General features: G+C 39.4%; 1 protein-coding gene across 2 annotated transcripts in view; it reads right to left on the bottom strand.

Moving 5' to 3' along the window:
- The window catches only part of tut4 (terminal uridylyl transferase 4), a 33,541-nt gene extending 27,006 nt beyond the window's left edge, over window positions 1-6,535 (bottom strand). For both annotated transcript variants that reach the window (XM_088349601.1, XM_088349602.1), the window contains exons 1-5: window positions 6,402-6,535; window positions 3,073-3,213; window positions 2,809-2,925; window positions 2,535-2,712; window positions 236-324 (exon numbers count right to left, since the gene is read on the bottom strand). In XM_088349601.1, the coding sequence (XP_088205727.1) occupies window positions 236-324; window positions 2,535-2,712; window positions 2,809-2,925; window positions 3,073-3,159 (471 nt within the window). In that variant the 5' untranslated portion in view covers window positions 3,160-3,213; window positions 6,402-6,535. The remainder of the gene's footprint in view (window positions 1-235; window positions 325-2,534; window positions 2,713-2,808; window positions 2,926-3,072; window positions 3,214-6,401) is intronic.
- Between the last annotated feature and the right edge of the window lie 18,096 nt (window positions 6,536-24,631).

Raw genomic sequence — 24,631 nt, 5'->3', positions numbered from 1 at the left:
TTCCTTTGGACGTTGTCTTTGTAAAGCATGCAAGATTTTGAGTGCGCATTGGTTTATTTCTGTGATTAGTTATCAATGTATTTGTCAATAGTGTAAAGGAAAAAGAGGTAGATCTAATGTATATGTTGGAAAACCAGAAAGTATCCTAAAAAAACGGAGCAGACTAAAAAAGGAAAATGTTAATTTGCATGCGCAACAAATTTCACTTTCTGATTCTAAAACAGAAAAGACTTACGCTGGCAGGGTGGATGACATCAATGTTTACATCACTTGTCTTAAAGGCAAACCGGGTAAGACAAGAACCATACAGACTTAGAGAGCAAGCTGGAAAATAAAGGAGAACATACATTCAGAACACATTCACACTGCTTACTGCTTATTACTTAGCATATAACTTACATTTTAACATTTGATATCTCCATTAATGGGAGCATTTTAAACCATCAATGTTTGCATTAATAGCTAAAGTAAAGTAATCCCCTGCTGTGTCGGAGTTTACTTTTCCCAGTTTCGATACTTTGCGTTTTTTCAAACGGGAAAGTCTATCACGGGGGCAGGTGGGTAAATCGGACTGACGAAAGTCAGAAGAGCGAAATGCTGATCACACCGGATCAGTGGTCTAGTTTGCCCGCATCCCTGCGTCCTAGACGCATAATTTTTTGCTGGGGACGCATCCTGTCAAATCAACGTGCGTCCCCGGGACGCAACTTTTTGGACACCAAATTGTCATTATTACCCGATTACATTTTTTTTTAAACAAAGATTTACCGCCCTCCAAACTTTTCGTCTGGCAGATCCGCCATTGTTGTTTTGGTCTCGAGACGATCTCGGCAAATGAAATCTAGTTGCTTCGAGATGACGTCATTGTTTTGGTGGTTGTCGAGTGAAAGAGAAGTATGCCTCCGTAAAAACAGTTGGTATTAGGTGCAAATCAACAAAAAATTGGTAATTTCTTCAGTGTCTGTAATAAGTCGAAACATAACACAGAAAGTGGTAACAACGGCAATAATTCCGGCACGGAAAAACGGCGGAGAAATTCTTCAGAAGACCGGGGCAAGGAAAAGACGTGTTTTGAAGCGAACGATTCGACGAAAGATGAACGAAAATATACTCCTAGCAAGAAAAGGACTTTTTTGCCAAAATGGACTCAATTATATTCCTGGTTATGCTATGAGGAGGATGATAATGGAGGCTACATGTTCTGTGATGCGTGCACCCAGCGTGACAAAAAAAAAAAAAAAACTGGATTGCATAAATCATTTCGCAATACAAACTTTCAGAAAAGCACATTGGATCGGCACAACGACAATGAAAACCACAAATTAGCTATGGAAATTCCGTTGCTGCAATTGGACCTTGAGAAGGCATTACAACTGTGGCGGGACAGCAAACCACGAAGAATATATGAACTGAAAAATCTGAAGTGATAAAAACTGCATGAATATATAGACTAATATTACAGCAATATTATTTTGTATAATGTACAATATTTTTGTGAACTGAAAAATCTGAAGTGATAACTGCTTTGTCTTACCAATTAAGTGTGATGATTAAAACTGAATGAATATATAGATTTATATATTTATTCATATATTTGTCGCCGATTTACAATTTTAACCTTGATAACAATACATTTTGGGGACCCATAAATCTCTGTTGGGACCCATAGATTTTTGAGCATGCGAGTCGCCGGGACCAGTCACTTTTCAGAGATAAAATGAACACTGCCGGATGCTTCGAGGATTGTTATCGGATCCAGGAATAGAATAGGATATACCTTTATTGTCATTGTTATAAAATAGGGTGAACATATTGTGACAATGAAATTGGACGTGGCGCTCCAGTTTCACGTTTAACCGTGAGGATAAAAGAAAACAAAGAAGATAAAGGTTATAATTTACACAAGAAATGGGGGCATGTAGGATGTTACATACAGTTTTGGGATCGTATTAGTGCAATAGAGATGTATATTTGTGATATAGATATAGGCAGCGTTGGGAGATAAATAGCAGTGCCACAGGTCTGGCCTACTGCTAACAACTACATAGTGACTCTCACAAGCTACCCTGCCAAACATGTATTTCACCAACCCCCGATCCTTTACCCATGATTTGGATGACCTTGTGCTACAACTCGTGGCAAACAGCTACATTTGGGACAGTGGTATTTTATTAATCGAAAAGACATGGTTCAATTTGAAGATACCGATACTAGCAAGCAGCTAGCCAGCTGCTCTCTAAATCACTTTCTTAAACTGAAAGAAGACGTCCTCCAATTTTATTGTACTTTTATAGACTTATAATAAAGAACATTATTTTAATTACAATTCTGTGTTCTTTGTTTTTGTTTGTAGATCTATAAATGTTATTTTGTTAGTCAGATTCTCTCAGTCTATAAGGGGGCTTTTAAGAAGGTGTGTCACTACTGCGCGGATTTTCACGTTTCGTAGGGAGTTCTGGTCCCCATTTTCCACGATAACCAAGGGATTACCGTCTATCAATCGAGGTCTAGTTATTTAATGAACAACATGCAACCTGGCAATTGTTCCTGTATGATGTTCTGCATCCTGGTAACCACGGCCTTCCGATGCTCAAAGTCTTCGTCAGAAATCCCATGCTGCCTGGCTGCTTCCAGAACAGCTTTGTCAATGGCTCTGAGCTGCGAGGCAGAGGGAGGTGGCAGGGCACGCAGCTCATTTTCCTCCTGTTTTTCCTGAAATAGGAGCAAGAAAGCAGATTTTTGCTCCGATGTCGTTTCATTTTATTTCAAAAAAAATCTAATTAAAAAGCAAATACTACATCAACCTACCATTATGTTCTTCTTATGTCTCTTCTCCTTGATGTGTTTGTGTGCTGCTTGAATGTGCTCAATATGAACTGAACACAGCCTGCATATGTATTGATATTTTGGGTATTCTGGAGATTGCTGTAAAAAAAAAAAAAGAATAAGTAAAATTGAACTCATGGAATGTTGCAATTGCCATGTGGATATAATTCGTTAGGATTTTTGAGTTGGGCAAAACACATTTATTTGCGATTGACTCATAGGAAGGAAGATTTTTTTGGCCCATACTTTTAAAATTCCATGGATGTAATCTCTGTAAAGGCGCTCCTCTGCCTGTCGGAGGCCGAGCTGTTGCTCTGACAGCGATCCTTCCATTGTTATTGTCGCACCTTTGAATGGTATGATGCATCAGTGATGGAGCTTTAAATCCTAAAAGAAAATAATCACATTTAGTTGCATCATTATAGACGGTTTTATAACCTAGGCCACGCATGACGTCACATCCGAAGCTGGAGGCAAAACAAAACTTGTGCTGGTCAGAAGACAAATGAAAAGAAAGACGTCGTTGCTGCTAGTTGAAACGTCGCTAGTGATCGTAAATTGAAATTTTACAGGATCCCAGTAGACACTCCAGAGCGAAAACATCAGACCAACGCACTCATCAAAAATTCTCAGATTTGCAGCACAAACTTTGTATCAGGTAAAAGAAAGCAAACATTTATGATTGCTGCCATCGGGTGCATTTTACTTATTATATCTGCAAAAAACGTTACTTTCTTAGCTTCAGCTAACTGATTTGTGTCTTACGGGTCACAGATTACCCAGGGTACCACACAACAATATTGATTTAAAGTGGCCTAGGCCTCACCCACAGGGTATCTGTAGAATAAAGAGACTGTGTATTGGAATGAAGCTATGTAGACCACCCTCCTTGAATCAGTTCACTGATATCATTTTATTGACAATAATCAATAACATTCTCCATAGACAAGTCAAATATCCAAATAAGGTAACCATGAACCTTTGTAAAGTTCCCCATGTGTTAATCAGGAGCATTTTAACCTAATATAGGTATCCAACATAATAACCAAAAGGGGACATTACATGTAGATAAAAGAGATTAAAGGACACAGAAAGAGGTTAAACTGAATTGGCTACTTACGTTGGGACCCCCCAAAAACTTTTATATTACTCGTAGTATATTTGCTATTATATAAATCTTCATCATATTTTGACCATTTTTGTTTGAAGATGATGAAGAGCCTGAGGAAAGTTGAGGTGCCCGCCGATCCGTTCTGAAAATAACTTAGCAGTGCTGGGTCATTGTGATTTTCTAGTTAAATTATTTTGTATTGGTTGTCTGAGTCTATTTCATACTATTTTTAACAATCAAACTGGTAAGAGCATAGTAACAACAGAGTAATCAACTGTTACTTGAGAAATTCAAATGATAAATTCCAGTTCATGGGGTTCATGGGCTACAAGAGAGTAGAATGGGAATCTATTAGTGTATTAAATAAATGTATTTATCACGCTACCTTTAGCTATTTGGCAAGTTATCTCGCTAGGTTTTTACATTTTTTTTTTGCATACTACCTAGCTAACTGTTTACATTTTTTGCTAGTTGCCAAACAAAATTTTGGCTTCATTTCTAGCTAGCTTTTTCTATGGGTTTGAAGGATTTTATACACTTGACTATAAGGGATTTCGTACGATCAAATACAAATTACATTTAATGCAAAATATTTTCACTGAGTGAGCTTCAGGTCACCCCATTCTGAATGCGAATGTTTTGTTTAGTTCTGTTGATAAAAGGACTCTGACGCACAAGGACAGACATCACGACGCTCTTCTCCGTGAAGGTGGAGTCCACGTGGGGAGTCTCTGGCCCACCCATGGGAGGAGCCTGGGCGCCGGCTTGCAGAAAAAAGGCGTGGACCGGCAGAACTTCTGAAGATTGAGCAAAGAAGAAGATCGGAGAAGATCGAGGGAGAACAAGAAAAAAGAATCGACGAAGACTCGAGCGACACAAATTCGATGGAATTGACTTAGTTTATTATTTGAGAAATTGAATTTGCCCCAGTGTTTTTTTGGCATGCTACCTAACTAACCGTTTACCTTTTTGCCAAATTAAATTTTGGCCTCATTTCTAGCTAGCTAGCTTGTTTATGACTTTCCATTTAGACTGCTTTTTACTCTTTTAGCAAGTTACCTATTTCCCTTTTATTTTTTTTTAGCTGTTTACCTATCAAACTATTTTTAGCCATTTCCTATCTGTCAACCTCCAGGGCTCCATTCCCGTACAAAATGCGTATTTTCCCGTACAAAATAATCGTACACTATATCTTTTTTTTCTCTGAATGATGCATGATGGGAAATCCCCAGGAGGCAGACGCATGCGATTGACAAATTTGCGTTTTTCCGTACAGATTTCCTTGTACGTCGTACTCGTCTTAAAATGCATCAAAAACGTACTTTGTACAACAAAACCATACAGGTTGACAGGTATGCTATTTAGCGAGTCATCTAGCGAAGTTGCTAGTTGAGAAATCAATATCAAACTGGGTGCCCTTAGCGCTAATTAGAAACAAAATGTACCTCTTAGTCTGGGGATCAAGAGATCGCAGGTTCGAATGCCGGATCCTCCGTGTTACATGTCAAAGTGTCCTTGTGTAAGTCACTGAACCCCTAATGCCCCCGATAAGCAGGTTGGCGTCTTGCATGGCTGCACGGCCGCTATTGGTGTGTGAGTGTGTGTAAATGGGTAAATGTGAAGCACATTGTAAAGCGCTTTGGGAAGTCTTCATTGACTTGATTCAGATTCAGTTATACTTTATTGTCATTCTTGTACACGTGTATACAGAACGAAATGTCGATACATCTGACCCGCACAGTTTCCTTGAATGTACAGATATAAATATGTAGTCTTGAGTTGGAGTATTGAAATACTAAATATACAAAATAATTATAGCTATGAGTACTATGCAGTAGTGCAAAGAGTGCAAGAGGAGCAGCTGAATAGATGTGCAAAATGGGCAGTCAGGTAAACAAGTCACTATACAATAACAAACTTGAATAACAGACAATAACAGACTTGAAAAGCGCTATATCAAAGCAAATCATTTCTTAGTTTAACAAATGGTTGAAGAACTTTGACGTAGAACGACTTTACATCGCTGGATCATCAATAAAAACATTTGGTTGAATATAAATTGAATAAAACAATCGCTCATACAGTTCTGGTTAAAGTACGTTTTAGAGGTAACGCATATAAAAGGTACAATAAATTTCAGTACCTACAACTATTTAATACGGTTTGGCATGATGGGGGAGTTCTGATCAGCACGTGAACAGTCGAGTTAGCATAACTTCAAAACAAACACGAGAGAACTTAATGTTTCAATTGCCATCTTGCCAAAAAGTAAAAATGATTTTGTCAATAATGATATCAGTCTAAAATAATGTTGAATGCTTGGTGTTCAAAATAAGAATTTGAACAAAGAGGAAGGCAAGCCAAAGGATAATACACAATACAGCAGAGATGCCAGGCAGTATGCTTTCGAAGGCATTAACATCGCTTTTGAGCCATAAAAAAATAAAGTACGGTTTAAGCTTACCTTCGCAGTCTTAAATCGATTCCGGATTATTATTTGGTTGTCTCCAATGTTGTGTTTACATGTTTGAAGGCGCTAGGGCCTGATCATAACAACAAAATTCGACGCCATCTTCGCACATTACACCACTGCATTGTGGGAGCATTAGTAACGTTAGAAAGGGGCGTGTCAAACTACGGGGAGCCGTCTGGGTCAGAATTTTAATGAGCGCGCTCACAACTGTGACTGTAATGTAGGGTTGGGCAATCTACAACCAACGGGCCAAATGCGGCCCGGCAGGCTTTTGAAACTCATACTTGTCAACCTGTACGTTTTTGCCGTACAAAGTAAGTTTATTATGGATTTTAAGACATGTACGACATACTGGAAGATCTGTACTGAAAAACGCAAATTTGTCAATGATGTAGTGAAAGGAAGTCCGTCTCTTTTTAGAGAACCGGCTTTTTCGGCTCAACTCATTAAAGAGAGCCTGCTCTCATACGGCCCACTTGCCTTGATGCATTATATAACGAATCATTATTGTTGTATAAAGAAGTTAAGAAAAAAAGAAAGTATTAAAGGAGAAAATGAAAAAAGACAGGTTTGTGGTTAACCCTTTAATCAGTATATTACCAACAATAATTTAATGCTGAAAATGAATTCATAATTTGATTAACAAAATGTATTATTCTACCTAATTATATTTGCATGTATTTTTTCCTTCTACGGTGAACGTCCAAGCTACTTTATTTTTGAACTTTTTTATAAGAAACCTCATTCATGTCGAGCAAATCAGTTTCTCGCTCAACAAAAATACTACTACAGAAATAATACCCTACAAAAATACAACTAGACTAATATTACAAAAACACTTAAGAATTATGACAAACATGCTATTAATAGAAAAAAATATGACAAAACCTCTACAGAAATACTACAAAAATACTACTACAGTAATAGTATAATACAAAAACACTACTAGAGGAATATTGCTATACAAATACAACAAAAACACTTCTACACAAGTATTACAACAGATATACTAACGTTCCACTATGGAAGTACTACGAATATACTACAATCACACTCCAGATATACAACAATAATTCTACTATGGATATAAAACTACAATAATACTACTAAAAGATAACAATTATACTACAGATATCAAACAAAAATTCTACCATGGAAATGCTACAGTCATACGCCAGACTACTTAGAGAATACTTTTATGGGAATAATACAAAAGTACCAATGCAGAAATGCTACAACACTACATGCTGCAGTGAGGCTTTTAACTAAGACAAGAAAGTTTGATCACATGACCCCAATTTTAGCTAACCTGTACCTGTCAACCTGTACGTTTTTGCCGTACAAAGTATGTTTATTATGCATCTAAGTCGTGTACAAGAAAATGTGTACGGAAAAACGCAAATTTGTCAATGATGGGAACCATCCGGTATACACTGACTATCACGAAACAGCAAATCAATCAAGTCAAATGAGTTCGCCGCAATAGCCTCTATCTCTGTATCGTTTCCGTTGCTAACGAAGCGAGCGGTTTGATGTAGTGAAAGGAAGTCCGTCTCTTTTTAGAGAACCGGCTGTTTTTTTTTGTAAAAATATTTATTTGTGTTGCTTTACTGGAGAGGCTTTATTGAATAAGATTAACAACTTGGTTGTTATTTCTCTCACCTCTAACCTGCACTATAAGTCAGAACTCTCGCCCATCAGCAGTCACATGTATATATATTATTGATACTCAGCAAGAAGTTGGATTGGATCAATACTATTTCATATGATCAATACTTTACCCCAACACCAATTTCTTCACTCCTAGTTTAGTTCAGGATGTGTACAGCACTTTTGTACATCGTCCATTAAAATGTTGTGATTACAGTCAGTTTTGGACTGTTCATAAAGTGTGTGTGGTTGCGCTTAATGATTAGGGCACAGGTGTCAAACAGGCGGCCCGCGGGCCAGATCAGGCCCGCTAAGGGATTGAATCCGGCCCGCGAGACAACACTCAGAGAAGCGCGAGAGAAAAACAAGCTGCAGGTTGAAATAGGTCAACTTGATGTTGCCAAAGCCAGGTGCCTCGAACAAATACACTGTAGTTGTATTTATCTCTCTCTCTCTCTCTCTCTCTCTCTCTCTCTCTCTCTCTCTCTCTCTCTCTCTCTCTCTCTCTCTCTCTCTCTCTCTCTCTCTCTCTCTCTCTCTCTCTCTCTCTCTCTCTCTCTCTTTGTCTCTGTCTCTGTCTCTGTCTCTGTCTCTGTCTCTGTCTCTCTCTCTCTCTCTCTCTCTCTCTCTCTCTCTCTCTCTCTCTGTCTCTGTCTCTGTCTCTGTCTCTGTCTCTGTCTCTGTCTCTCTCTCTCTCCTTTTCTCAAGTCAAGTCATTTTTATTTGTATAGCCCTTAATCACAAAGAGTCTCAAAGGGCTGCACAAGTTATTGTTCTCCACCATGTCTGTCTCTTTCACTCTCTGTGTCTCTCTTTTTCTCTTCCTTTGTTGCTCTTTGTCTCTTTCTCTCTCTGTGTCTTTTAACCTCTTTTGCTCTAACTTCCTTTTTTCCTTTTCTCTCTTTTCTCTTTCTCTCTTCATACCCTTCACGCTTTCTTTTCTCTTTTCTCTCCTTCTGTCTTTCTATTTCTCTTTGGATTTCTTTCTTCCTCTCCCTCTCTTTTCCCCCTCTCTCACGACTTTTTATCTTTTGTTTCTCACGCTCTCTCCCTCTCTCTCTTTTTTTTTTCCTTTGTCCCGCCCTCACTCCTTTTCCCTCCCTCTTTCTCTTATTTCTTTTTCCCTTTTTCTTTCTCTTTAATCTACTAGTCCGGCCCCCGACAGAATGTTTGTTCTATCGTGTGGCCCCCGAGTTAAAATGAGTTTGACACCCCTGGATTAGGGCATCATCCTCAATCAAATGTCTTAATCTTGACACAAGTGTCACTTTTCAGTGCTAGATCTTTAAAGTTTCGGATACAAATTTTTGTCGTCCTTTTTCAATTCATGGCTGTGTAGAGCAAATAACCCTAGCACAAAAATGACGCTACTTTTACAGCTGCATGTTATTGTAATTGTAAAAAAAGACACACATACAAATAGTTGGATTTTGCGTGTTTTTTTTAAATTCATAATGCAGTTAAAATAAAGAATTGAAAAAAACAACCGTAAGTCAAACACGATAAAAAATATGTATATAATAATAATATATATCTGCTTCAGTTAAAAAGTAGTATTTCATTGACCACAGCTACATAAATCGCAGTTTATTGCTACTGTTGAATTGGGATGACTTTTTTGGGCCAAGTCTGAATTCAGATCTCAACACCCATCCCGCAGAGTTGTATCTTTGTTGTCGGAGAATGTTTCTTCGCCACCCGCTTTTTTGTCTGATGGTTGCATGCAGCCAGGGAAAAGAGTGTGACAACCGCATGCAGAGAGAAGAATATACGAAAAACTGAAAAAAAGGAAATGGGACCAGTAAATGTGTGCTGCTTCGGTATGAGACTCCCCTCAACCCTCTCTCTGTCATCTCGCACGAACAGGAATATTCAGTCACATCAATAAAACTGGTATTAATATTCTGCCACGCTTCTACTCCTGATTTCTAACTGGGGCCCGTTTGCCATGCATTAAAATAATGTTAGGGTTTGTTGTCTATAAATCCTTGAAACAAAACGCATTGTTATGCGATTACACAATCACACTGCGTCACATCGCAATGTCAATTAGGTTCTAGTTAATCGTGCAGCCCTAGTAGGGGGGCTAGGGATTAGTCACTGTCAGGCAGAGAAGAAAACATAATAATTGCAAGTACATAACAGAAGTCTCTTTACTGTACTCCAACTTAAACCTCCAGCGTTGACAAAAAAAAGGATATAGCAGCCTGCTAGCTAAAAAAAACCCACAGGAAAACAATTGTTTTTTAACTATGTTCGCTGTTGAGACACTTTATGATAAAAACCCACAGAAGAAAATATAAACACCCAGAAACCTCAGCCAACAAGCACACAAAACAATTTGATTAGGTGAGCGGTAGGGGTGGGCGGAGCTATGCACACTGCACACTTCTCTCTGCCCAGCGCACCAATATATATATATATATATATATATATATATATATATATATATATATATATATATATATATATATATATATATATATATATATATATATATATATATATATATATATATATATATATATATATATATATATGCAAACTCCACACAAGAAGTTGGATCTCATGGCCTCAGAACTGTGCCGCACACACGCTAACCACTGCGCCGCCATGCTGCCCATGCAAGCACATGTTAAAATCAATTATAGAAATCAAGCGTACCTGTTGGTTAGGAAAAATGACCTGCTCATGACATTTCTCATTTATGCTATGCTAGGAATAGTACTGATTGCTTTTTTTCTCATTTTCATACAGGATCATTGATTCAGTGACAAAACTTATCACTCAATTCCACAAAACTCATTACTCAATGCACAAATCTATATTGTGTGAAGAGAGACAAATCCAATCTTTCAGATCAAAACCAGACAGGACAGACGGGATCGATACCAGATACAGGATACACGAGCAGATACCAGACAGGGCGGGACAGACGGGATCGATACCTGATACTGGATACGCGAGCAAGATACCAGACAGGACGGGACAGACGGGATCGATACCCGATGCTGGATACACGAGCAAGATACCGGACAGCACGGGACAGACAGGACAGACGGGATCGATATCTGATACTGGATACACGAGCAAGATACCGGACAGGATGGGACAGACGGGATCAATACCAAATACTGGATACTGGAGCAAGGTACCGGACAAGACGGGACAGATGGGATCGATACCGGATACTAGATACTGGAGCAAGATACCGGACAGGACGGGACAGACGGGATTGATACCGGACACTGGATACTGGAGCAAGATACCGGACAGGACGGGACAGACGGGATCGATACCAGATACTGGATACACGAACAGGATACCAGACAGGACAGGACAGACGGGATCGATACCGGATACTAGTTACACGAACAAGTTACCGGACAGGACGGTACAGACGGGATCGATACCGGATACTGGATACACGAGCAGGATACCGGACAGGAAAGGACATCCGGGATCAATACTGGATACTGGAGCAAGATACCGGACATGACGGGACAGATGGGATTGATACTGGATACTGAATACACAAGTAGGATACCGGACAGAGTCAAAATAAATGTCTTGCAAGTGCAGAGGTTCGTTGACGGACTGACAAACAGTGAATGAGAGCTCTGTGTTTAAATAGGAGGGGAGCCAATCAGGCAACATGCAGCAGCTGGCGCCAAACGAGGGGGCACAGTTGAGGGCAACGGGCAATCGTGACACAACCTGTACTTTTTTTAAAACGACTGTTCAAATTATTGCCATATGTTTCTTACAAAAGGTTTAAAAATCAGAAATCATAGCAGAAAAAAAAACGCTTCCCTCTCCAGTAGACCTTACTTAGTTTCGATCAGGCAAAGTAATTAGTGATGCTGTTACAAACAGTATGTGGTGTATTTTAGTCACTCTTGTATTTGGCGCCAAGGATTTTGGGTGGAAAAATTGAGAATTCTAAACAATACTTTTGTTGTCAACAAAAACTTTTAAAAAAGGTTTGTTCTCATGTTTCAATGTACAATTGAGGATTTCATTTGAATAAGAATTCACAATTTTGACTCTCACTGGTAATGCCTGGGATAAATAAGGGTACACTGCAGACATATTTATTTGTACAATTTTTTTCAAAACAGTAATTCTAGGGCACGCTGCCAACATCAAGAATCAATTCATTTTTGTGAATCGTTTCATCATGTCAGAGCACTCGATTCTCAAATAAGGCCAAGATGATGAGAAAACTGACATCCTACCAGGATTTAAGGTACCAGCGATAGAGAGTACAAGTGCAGGCCCCTCCAGAAAAACTGCCTACTAAACATAGACTTCAGAGACTTGGGGGAAGAAAGAACAACGGTAGACAGGAAAGCTAGAGGCTTGTTTAGCGAGAAGAAACGAGACAGAAGGAAGGACTGCAAGGGAGGATGAAATGTTTAAAAATGCAGAGGAAGCAGATATGCTCAAGATATAGTCCTACCTCTGATGATTGATTTATTAAGTTTGTAAAATGATTGCAAGTCTATTATTGCTCTGTCACCTGTACATATTCACAAGTCGGACTTCATCTATAATAAGTGAAAGTGTTATGTAAATTATCATCACAAAACTCTCCCAACTGGGGTTCTCCTTCTGCAGCTGGATTAGGGACTTTCTCTCCAAATGCCCACAGGCTGTGAAACTCATCCGCCACGTCGCTTCCACCCTGGTGAGGGAGAATACATTCTGTTATGGGTGATCAATACTGATCAAAAACCTGGTTTTAAGATAATCAACTCATCTAAATGATCAGGAATTATTACCATGGCGTGTCAACATGGGGTATTTGCCAAGACAGTTTGTTGTGAAATCTTTTCTTGAGTACCTCTGAGAACAAAGGAGGGGCCCCTCAGTGAAGGGCTGTGTGAGGGCCCATGGTTCACAAGAAGATAAAGAAAGCCAGGTTTCTATTCTTGTTGGCACTGGACTTTACAAGTTGTCCTCATCCAGATGACAGGGACGGAGAGAACCACAGGCTCTCCAAGCCTATGTGGGTCAGGGGTTGGCCAGGCCCCAAGCCAGGGGACCTTGGTCGGCCATCTTAGTCACGGCCCACGCAGCCCACAAGAAAGGGGAGCTTCTATACAGTTGCAGAGCAGGTAGAAAAGAGCAGGAGAGGAGAGCAGAATTGCGTTTAGGCCTCTCTTTTAAAGGCTGGATGAGTTCCTGTTGATGTATTTTCAAATAATCTTCTACAATTGGTTGATTATTATAAGAATTATAATTATGGATAATAGGCATCTTTTAATGCGGACACACAATCAAATAAATCTTCTATGATGAAACATGAAACATACTGTATGCAAATCATTCATCTTTTGATCACATAAGAAAACTTTGGGGTTTCAAATATTTTTTTATACAACTGAATTGTCTGGTCACTCCCTGGGTCTTTCGATGTGTTGTGAGAGTCAGTGGTTGGAAAAGGTTTAGGGGAAATTGATCCGTGGCAGTGTAGTTCCTCTACATCAGGGGTCGGTCAGCAAACTTTTCGGTGTGGAGTGCTACTTTCAAATTTTCTTGTTAATCAGTGTGCCACACCAAGTTCAATGACTCGCACAACAATTTTTTTTTTATCCAACAGAACTGTAATTTAACACCAGTCCGGATATACAAAACCGATATACGTTGAAATCGTATAACTGACCAATTTATCTTCCACTATTCTTGTTCATCACTAAACTAAAAAACTGATGTGAGAAACATGTGGAAAGGCCTGTAGCCATCCATGACTTCAACTTTTTACGACAAGAATTAACCAGAATCAACCATTCTTCATCAACAATGAACTACAGTCAAAAACAAGTGATATGGACAGCTACCATACCATTCATCAATGAAATCTTATGGCAGAAAATATCAAAAGTTGAAATAACAGCTGTGAGGCAGAAGGCAACTTGAAAATAAGTGCAACAGGAATAACAGCTGATTTGGTCGCAGATATTAAATTGTTTTCCGTGCTTTGCTATGCAGTGAGCAATGTGATAACTTGCTTCAGTGGTGGTGATTTTATCAGTGACAAAGGTTTTCTGGGTCCGTGTTTGTTTGCCGTACGTAGACACAGCACATTTTCATGTTTCCGCCTTGTCAGAATTATCCTTAAATTCATGTTAATGATTTGTCTCGTAATGACGAATGTGCGAGGTACAACGCTCTCGAGGCATAATGCACAAACAGCACGGTCATTTTTTTGCACAAAGCCCCAGTCATTTGTGCACGCTGGGTAAAAAGAATGATATTTTTTCACAGGAGGAGCCATCATTATTCATTCGTTTATAGCGCGCCGGTGTTTCTGTGGCTGCGTTAAAACACGGATCGCTCCTCCTCCTCGAGGCGCCGTGCAGACACGCACTCACACACCAAGCAGAGGAGGCAGGGCGCTACCGTAAACACAGGGCGCAACTGAAAATGTCTAAATTTCATGTAAAAATGCGCTTTAAAAAAAAAATCATTATTATATCTGTATTATTTGTGATTGCAACATCCTTTGCTGTCTGGTAATCCTGGAAGGGGGATACCACATGTGCGGTCCCTGCTCAAGGTTTCTTCATTTTCCTCATGTTGAGTTTTTTTGAGTTTTTCCTTGCCCTCATGTTGGTTCCAGATCAGGGGATGGTGTAATAATAGTCTGAAAAAAATAGTCTGTGTAATAACCTGTGAAGCCCTTTGAGACTCTTTGTGATTAAGGGATATACAAATAAAAATGACTTGACTTGACTATTATTTTTATTATTTTGCCGTGCGCTGGCGTGCCACTGGTTAACCCCTCGAGTGCCACTGCTGGCACACGTGTCATAGGTTGCCATAGGTTGCCGACCCCTGCTCTACGCTACAATACGTTTTTTTTAATGAACAATTTTTTTTAACCACTAGAGGGCGCTTAATAATACACCATGTCCCTTTAAAAACATTCAGTATTTATTTTGAGAAGCCCCATTTTAGCAACCAGCTTTTTTTCAGCGCACATTGAAGCTTCTCAAGGACTGTCATGTCATTCTAGTAGCCAGATAGCAATTTCGGACTGCTGCACAACAACAGATCAGCCCATCGGCTGCAAACGATTCTGTGTGGGACAAGAAAGGTGAAACAGTGACATAGAAAGCGAGCGATGGAGATGTAAGCCTCCTCCTCTCCAGTAATGAGACCCTAAAAGAAAAATCCTCTACCCTAACAGACCACACTCACCAACTAGGGTGTTAATTATCTATCTGGGGAGTTGCTCGAGGGACAGTCCACGGACAAAAGCGTCTGACAGTTTTGTGAAGACTTGTGTCTGTGACAACATGCAAGTACTTTCATCTCCTCTATTGATTTTTTATTCTTTTTTTACCAAGCATAGCATGCATGCCTACGTTCGCCCTTGCTCCCTCAACACGTGCCTGACCGAGGTTTTTTTGATAGCGTCAGTCATTGGATGGATTCACCAATGTTTCCTGTAAATTTCGAAAGGTTCTAATCTTAACTACAAGGCGGATAACTGAGAAAAATGAGGAAATTTATGACGAGAAATAATTGATTACATTTTGCTACTTTGAAAGACATGCATACCCGTCAACCCTTGCGTTTTTTGCTGTACAAAAGTATGTTTATTATGCATTTTAAGACATGAACGACGTACAAGAAAATCTGTACGGAAAAACGCAAATTTGTCAATTCTGGGTACCATCCGGTATACACCGACTATCATGAAACGGCAAATCAATCAAGTCAAACGAGTTCGCCGCGGTAGCCTCTATCTCGGTATCGTTTTTTTTTCGTTGCAAACCAAGCGAGCGGTCTGATGCTACTGTGCGCATGCATCTGCCGCCTCGAATTTCATGTGGTAGTTATGTAGTGAAAGGAAGTCCGTCTTTTTCGGCCCAACTCATTAAAGAGAGCCGGCTCTCAAACGGCTCACTTGCTTTGATGCATTATATTACGAATTATTATGTTAAAAAGAAAAAAAGGAAGTATAAAAGGAGAAAATGAAAAAAGACAGGTTTGTGGTTATCCATTTAATCAGTATATTACAAACAATAATTTAACGCAGAAAATGAATTCATAATTTGAATAAGAAAATGGATTATTCCACTACTATTTTCCTTTTTTTTCCTCTTTGTATTTTTTTTTCTTCCCAATTGTTCATTCCTTTAAAAAAAATGTCCCCTCTTTTTGTCTGGGTAAAAATGAAAAGAAAACGGCTCCTTTTTGCTTACTTTCAGTCTCCGTAGTTTGTAGTTTTTTGTTGGAGTCATTTTTGGTTGCACGACACATGACAGAGACATCTTGTGGACAAATATAAAACATTGTCCCTTTAAGAATGTTTTTATGAGCGCTGTTTTTTGGAAAAGCCCATCCAAGCTTCAACGGCCCCAAACTCCACTGAATGTAAGAGCCCTGCTTTAAAGAGAAGCCCGGTCATGGTTAAGTGTATATGTGAAAACAGCTTCACAGTTAGTAAAGCTTTCCTTTCATCCAGAAAGTGAGTCAAAAACAGTCCCCCAACCGAACAGTGCGATAATGAATAATTCCTTCTATTTGCATTAATACAGAATTCATTACAGGGCTTCATTGCTCCTCTCATTACTCGCCAGATTGCATAGCCATTTTACTTTGCTCGATTGTTACGTTAAAGCACAGGTGTCAAACAGGCGGCCCGTGGGCCAGGACAGGCCCGCTAAGGGATTGAATCCGGCCCGCGAGACAACACTCAGAGAAGCGCAAGAGAAAAACAAGCTGCAGGTTGAAATATGTCCACTTGATGTTGCCAAAGCCAGGTGTCTCGAACAAAGACACTGTACTTGTATTCATTCCTCTCTCTCTGTCTCTCTCTCTGTCTCTCTCTCTCTCTCTCTCTCTCCCACTTCTTTTCTCCCACTCTCTGTCTCCGTCTCTTTCACTCTGTGTCTCTCTTTTTCTCTTCCTTTGTTGCTCTTTGTCTCTTTCTCTCTCTGTGTCTTTTTAACTTCTTTTGATCTAACTTCTTCTTTCCTTTTTCTCTCTTTTCTCTTGCTCTCTTCCTACCCTTTGCGCTTTCTTTTCTCTTTTCTCTCCTTCTGTCCTTTTATTTCTCTTTGGATTTTTTTCTTCCTCTCTCTTTCTTTCCCCCTCTCTCACGACCTCTCTTTTTATCTCTTTTGTTTCTCACGCTCTCCCCTTCTCTCTCTTTGTCCCGTCCTCTCTCTTCTTTTCCCTCCCTCTTTCTCTTATTTCTTTATCTCTCTTTTTCTTTTTCTTTAATCTACTAGTCCGGCAGAATGTTTGTTCTATCGTGTGGCCCCCGAGTTAAAATGTGTGTTAAAGGGACAGTGTGTGTTATTTAGCGCCTCCTTTCATAAAAAAACAACATTCATGTGCATTTTTTTAAACCACTCATAGGTTGAGATAATGAGATTTATTTCACATCACATGAGTCTCACCAAGAGAGAGCTGACATTATTTGCCACCATCTTCAGTGACTTGAAAAGTTTGCAGTGCTTGGCGATCAGACCTCAAAGCTCGCCTTAGTAGCATGTTCATTTGACTCCTAAGGTCTTGTGAAAAAGCACAGCTGTGTTGTAAAAACAGCTTCCAGTTGCCTCACCTTTTCACAGCGTTCGTTTCCAGGTAGCTTTTTGTAGTCGGCATGTTTGCTCTGCATTGTTCAAAAGTAAATGCATTGCAGACGGCAATTGGAGCGGCATTAGCTCAAGAGTTAGAGCGCTCGTCTTAGCATCATAGTTCGACTCCCGGCTTCTCCGTGTTATATGTTGAAGTGTCCTTGGGCAAGACGCTGAATCCCTAATGCCTCCAATAAGCAGGTAGGCTGACTCCCTATTGGTGTGTGAGTGTGTATGTGAATGGGTAAGTGTGAAGCACATTGTAAAACGCTTTTAGGTCTTCATGCTTGGTGATCAGACCTCAGAGCTCGCCTTAGTAGCATATTCATTTGACTCCTAAGGTCTTGTGAAAAAGCACTGCTGTGTTGTAAAAACTGCTTCCAGTTGCTTCACCTTTTCACAGCGTTTGTTTCCAGGTAGCTTTTTGTAGTCGGCATGTTTCCGCTGCATTGTTCAAAAACAAATGTATTGCAGACTGCAATGCATTTACTTTTGATCACATTGAGCCCCTGTAGTTTGTATTCTTTGTATTCATGTTAGTTTAAGATCAGGCGATGGTGTAATTGTAATCCTGTGGAGTCCTTTGAGACATCTTGTGATTAGGGGTTTGCAAGAAAAGGGGCCTTTACTTGACTATTCTTTGGGTTTTTTTCAGCACCTTTTTTGGTTTGCACTACACAATACAGCAACATCTGGTGGTCAAATAATACATACTGTCCCTTTAGAAACTTCAAACTATTGACAAGTTTATTGTTTTTAATATTTGACACCTGCAAAGGAGATCTCACTGAATGGTAGTTTGTTATTTAAAGTTAAATTCTAAATGGATTGATAGACATTTTTTCTCATTTTTAATATAATTAATTTTTTTTGTAATTTTCTAAAAATACTTTTTGAAAAATGGGAAAACTAATACAACGAGGGAATTGTTTTTTTCCAGTACTGAAAGAAACACCAAGCTCGACTCTCAGGAGGTCAGCCCTTTGAACCGTGCTAGTCCAGCTGAAAGGTGAAATTCTTTTTCATCTTTCTGGAAGAAAGCTGGACTTTTTGTGCCAAAATCGACAGGTATTAATTCCTTTCACCTTGGCCGAGGTCAGTCCAAAGAATGAGCCACACAGGTTGATTCTGTCGCCACTGTGCTTCAATGTGGCATTTCCTTTGATGCTATGTAATGATGTCCTTTGGGTTATGGAGTATCTTTCCCTGAATTTAGCTTGTGTAACCCCCGTTAAAAAGCGAGTTAGGAATAAATAAATGGATTAATCGACTGTAAAATAAAACATTAAAATTCGATAGGAAACACATTGAAGTAAATGTTTGATCAAATTGTAAGAGGAATTATGGTTTAAATGCGCCTTTTATACTCTTATATTCTTCATACTCTCATTTTTGTACTCTTATATCTTTATACGTTGATAGTTTTATAGTATACTCAATAAGTGTGTGGTTTTACGATTTCAAGTTGTGTTCAGAGGCAAGCACCTATAAGGTCAAAATAATAAGTTCCCAGGCACCAAAAAAAATGGTAAATGGTAAATGGTTGCATTTACATAGAGCTTTTCAAGTCATTGAAGAACTCCCAAGGCGCTTTACAATGTGCTTCACACTTACCCATTCATACACACACTCACACACCAATAGCGGCCATGCAGCCATGCAAGGCGCCGACCTGCTTATTGGGGGCATTAGGGATTCAGTGTCTTGCCCAAGGACACTTCGACAATAACACGGAAGAGCCGGGATTCGAGCCTGCGATCTCTTGATCCCAGGACGAGCGCTCTAAAAATGTGTCTCTAATTAAAAAGCTAAAACTTGAAAGGCCACTAACAGTTTCTCAGGCTGCTCTTCATGCCTCTTAACTACTAATGAAGATGGCCTTTGTTTTTAGTGCTGGGAAGCTTGCTCGAGAGCTTGCCCCCCTAAATTTACAGACGCATTGTGTTACAAAGTTTCACTATCCTTATTGCTCATTTTAGCACGCCATCTAGCGACCAACATTATACACTGCATTTAAACATGTGATTCCTGTCCAAACCAATCAGATTTGATTCCTGTGTTTATATAATCTTGTTTAAACCAATCAGATGTGTTGTTTCATTCTTGTGGTTTCCAATAAATAAGCCTCCCGCCAGAGGCGGAGCGTGATTCCTCTCTGAGCCGATCTTGGAACCACGCGCCTACGATGGAAGGGCTATCAAAACCTAAATCTCCGAATCAGAGTGTGTTCTTTTCTTTATTCTGCTACAATCTCAAGTTTTAACCATGACACATATAACTATTTTACCAAATAATATTAATTATTTTAAATAGCCAACAATGATTTGTTATTATTTGTTTCAACAAAGTTTTGCAAAAAATAACAGACCAATAGCATGTCTTTTGTCAAGTCATGTTTATTTGTATAGCCCTTGATCACAAAAAGTCTCAAAGGGCTGCACAGACCACAGATTATTGCAAACCACACTCTATTATGACACCATCCCCTGATCTAAAACCTACATGAGGGCAAGGAAAAACTCAAAAACCTCAACATGAGGAAAATGAAGAAACCATTCCTCGTTACATGTAGAACACACACGGCAGTGTAGACGACAGACATGACTTTATAATCAATTCAATTATCCATAGGGATTGTTAGCAAGACATTGCGTGGTAAAAAAAAAAACAGTTTTGCCCAGGTTTCCTTTACGTCAGGGAAAATTCCTTTTACGATTGGAAATCTCAAAGGTCCGAGTGGCAAGCTACCCCAGACAAGAATTCCAACAAGGATCTGACTCATCATAGAGCTCCGCATCCAGGTCGCGGTAGGAATTGGATTTCTTCTATCTTGACTGTGGGCTACTGAACTTCAAGAAACCAGCGATACGCACGGATTTGAGATATTCTTAACTGGAAGACAGCAAAATGTTTTTTTTTTGTTTTTTTGATGAACTTTCTAGTTATTCAATTTGATTTGTCATTGAAGTTTTAAATCTATTATCGTGTCAAGTCAAAGCACATTTATTTGTCTAGCCCTTAATCACAAAAAGTCTCAAAGGACTGCACAGGCCACAATTACACCATTCCCTGACCTTGACTTTAAATTCTGACACCAAAACTAATTATGTTTTATTCTAAAATCCCATCAGTGTGCATAAAAATACATCCTGCAACTATTCATGGTTTTAGCAACCGAAATTAGAGAAGATGACCGGTTATAAAACTAAAAAAGAAATAGAACAGGGTTAGTAAACCAAGATTAACCCAATTTGTTAAACCAAATGAGAGTGTTCTGTAGTATATGTTATACATTTATTGTCTTTTTCATTAAATTGCTGGCTTTTGTTCAAATTAATTTAGACGTAGGTGTTTCCTCTATTAATTTTAGCACTATTCAAACCTAGAATGAGTCCAGCAGTTTTTCTTCCCTCTGATTAACAACATGGTGTCATGGTTGCCACTGCGCCCAATTGGCCCCGCCCACTGGCACCAGCTGAAACCCGTTGACGGATTGCTGCCGGACTACTTAAAGGTGGTCTTGCGAGTTGCCTGGTGTCAGAGCGTCTGCGAAACTTCTGCTAGACTCTGTGTGATATGCCAAGTCCTGTGAATCTGCCTGTGTTTTGATCCTATTTTATTTTCGGCCCGATCTTTTTGATTTTTGCCCACTCCGATCTGTTTGATTTCAATCTACTTCCGCTACTTCCGGATCGAGTGTGCGCGCGCATTCCTATTCTCCCCAATAAATTGTAACCTTACGCGATTGGGTTCTCATTCCTGTTTCCTGTCCTGGCTCGTGATACATGGGTTCTATAATAAGCATAGAAGTAGTCTGCAAATTCATTAGTTTATAGTTTTGGAAACACTCAAAATAAGGAGGGAAGACACCAATATTTTTTAACTAGCAAGAACAACAAGGGAACGAAACTTCCAGCAAGAAATTCCAACCTGTTCTAAAAGCCCTCCCATGAGCCCTGCGTAAAATGAGATCTCCTAGGTTACAAAAAGCAAATTCGACCTTAAGGGTGTTGAAATCAAATAACAGCAACACGATTGGCCGGTGACAGTGATGTAAATAGTGCATAATAGTCAAACAACAAACAACGTTAAGGTACAATAGTCAAAATAACAAACCGGTATCCTCCACAGTCCCCTTTGCAGGTGTCCAATATTAAAAACAGAAAAACCTTTCAGCAATTCAAATGGAAATACATCTAAATACACAGCAGCATGAAATAAACCCGTGAGCAGCATTTTACATTTATTTCTCCAATTTATTCCTGTTTTTCACACTCATACTATTACCCTTAACACAAATACACCCAAAGGATGAAACCTTAAAAAAATTGTTTATTGATCAACAATGCATTACAGACAGGGTTGGGTAGGGTTACTTCAACTTGATTACTTTCATTTACTTTTGGATTACTCCAATACCAAATATGCTAATAAAAGACAAAAGAAAGTAAATATGAATAAAATGACTAAATTTTGTGCAGGCTTGGGGAGTAACGGAATACAAAAACGGCAAAAGTGATGTTGGCAAGCTGTTTGGATTTATTTTCATTTTGTTTCTGTCACATTTGATGTTCGTTTTGCCGGAGATCAAAGAGATCAAAGCCAGGAGAGGAGGCTTACCACGTCTTGTGAGTCATCATTTTATTCCTATTTAGTTTCTTTTGTCTTTTATTAGCATATTTGGTATTGAAGTCATCCACAAGTAATTTAAAGTAATCAAGTTAAAGTAACCCTTCCCAACCCCGATTACAGATCTACACGTCTAAACGATAAAAAACAGCAATCACAAAAGTTTTTTTTACACTGTACAGAACACAAACTGCATTATTATACAGTAGCCCCCCTAACCCCCCCCCCCCCCCCCCCACACACACACACACAAATAATATGTCACAGTGTTATTGTAATTTACAGGAGATTCTTGGACAGAGTGATCAGAAATACTTCAAACGTTAATACAAAAAAGCAATAAAAAACGGTTAAAGTGACACCGTGTATTATTTAGTGATATCTAGAGGCAAATAAAAAAAATCAATTAAGAAAGTTAGAACAATATACAGAAAATATAAGTAAAAAGACATGCATGCTTTTAGATAGGTGTAGGTCAACAAATTTGTTCTTTTTTGACATAATGACCCTCACCCAGAGCAAGCGGACTTCATCGTCCTCCATCTTGCTGCTAGGTGTACCGCCAAAGACCAAAAACCCTAATTTATGAGAGGTAAAATAGTGTTGTTTGGTCACTATGAGTCTCTGTCAGTTGCTGTGATTTGTAGCACTCGTTTTCAGTTGCACGACACAGTACAGTGACATCTAATGGTCAATTAATACACAGTGTTGCTTTAATGCAAAAATAAAAAAAATTAAAAAAAAAACGTTTACTGAACTGTATATATTAAAATTATTAGAAGAATAAATTCATTCGTGACAGTAAAAGGTGGGGTACGGTATTTTAAAACTTATGGCTGCAATCATGACTTCAAGCCAGTAGATGGCAGCAGAGTAACACGTATTTTTCTTTGACACGCTCGAATAAACTCTTCTTTTTTCATCTTCCTCAGTAGGGTCGTGGGGGTGCTGGAGCCCATCCCAGCTATCCTCGGGCAGTGGGCAGGGGACACCCTGGTTGCCAGTCAATCGCAGGGGACACAGGGACAGACAACTCGCTCGCTCATTCACACCTAGGGACAATTTGGACCACCTGAAATGCATGTCTTTGGAATGTGGGAGGAAACTGGAGTGCCCGGAAGAAACCCACGCAAGCACGGGGGAGAACATGCAAACTCCGCACAGGAAGTAGCTGGATTTGAACCCACACAGGAGGTTCCCAAGACATTAGAACTGTGCCGCACACGCGCTAACCACTGCGCCGCCGTGCTGCCCCCCAAACAGGCCTGATAAGAGCAAAATAAAACCAGATAGGTGCAATCGAAAATAAAACATAAGGGCTCTCTCAGGCGAGCATTGTTAACACAAATATTAAACTTTTTAAGGTCACCTTGAACCACACACCCTACTTTTAAACAACAGGTATCAAGTGAGAAAGATGAAAAAGAGCGTGTTTAATCTTAATGATACTTAGAAATGGTGGCAGAAGAAGAATGGAATAATATTTAAAAAAAACAAAAGAAGAAAAGAAAAACAGACGAGCTGGCATTAAATAATTCATCAGAGAATAACAAGCCCCTGGAGCGTTGAGTGCGCATGAGGTCAAAAGTCTTTGATTTTCTCCAGGGGACATGCCGGAGACCTCTATGACCTTATGGCGAATACCCATTGAATGACATCAGTGAGGGTTTGGTACAGATTTTGTGCGGAATTGAAAGATTGGTAAAATAAATGTCATTTTGGGTGTCATGACAATATAAAGTCAAGGAAATTGAAATAAGTTTGAGCATCCACATGCCCGAGACCGTAAAGGTATTCCCAAATCCTTAAACATGCAAAAAGTGAGGACAAAGTACAACCTTTCCAGCAGCAGTTATTTCGCACTTTTTGTGATTTATAGTTTTAATTGTCTGCTTCTATCTTCCGTGTTTTTCGTCCCGTTTGACAACTACACTTTGGATTACTTTCTATCCTATCGTTATGGGTTTTAACGCACAAAAATGCGTTTATTCGAGGAATCAACTCCTTGCCCTGAAGAATTCTCGTGCTGGAGTGATGAAAGGGCCCTATCGTGGATGGAGAGCCCCAATAAGCAGGTTAGCGCCTTACATGGCTGCACGGCCGCTATTGGGAAATGTGAAGCACACTGTAAAGCGCTTTGGGAAGTCTTGACTTGAAAAGCGCTATATAAATGCAGATCATTTCATTTCAGAAAAAATGTTGACAGGTCGTGCTATCGCTTATTATGATGACGTCAGCCCCACGCATTAGCGATGGATTTTCAAAAGCCAGTGAAAGCACACGTCATTGGATCAGTTTTTCACGAAACTGGAGGCAAAAGGGTACATTTATATCTTATTATTT

The sequence above is a fragment of the Urocampus carinirostris genome, chromosome 12 (genome assembly GCF_059441175.1).
Source record: "Urocampus carinirostris isolate Australia breed hairy pipefish chromosome 12, RoL_Ucar_1.0, whole genome shotgun sequence".
In the NCBI taxonomy this organism is placed as follows: domain Eukaryota; kingdom Metazoa; phylum Chordata; class Actinopteri; order Syngnathiformes; family Syngnathidae; genus Urocampus; species Urocampus carinirostris.
This window is presented reverse-complemented; position numbering and strand designations above follow the sequence as displayed.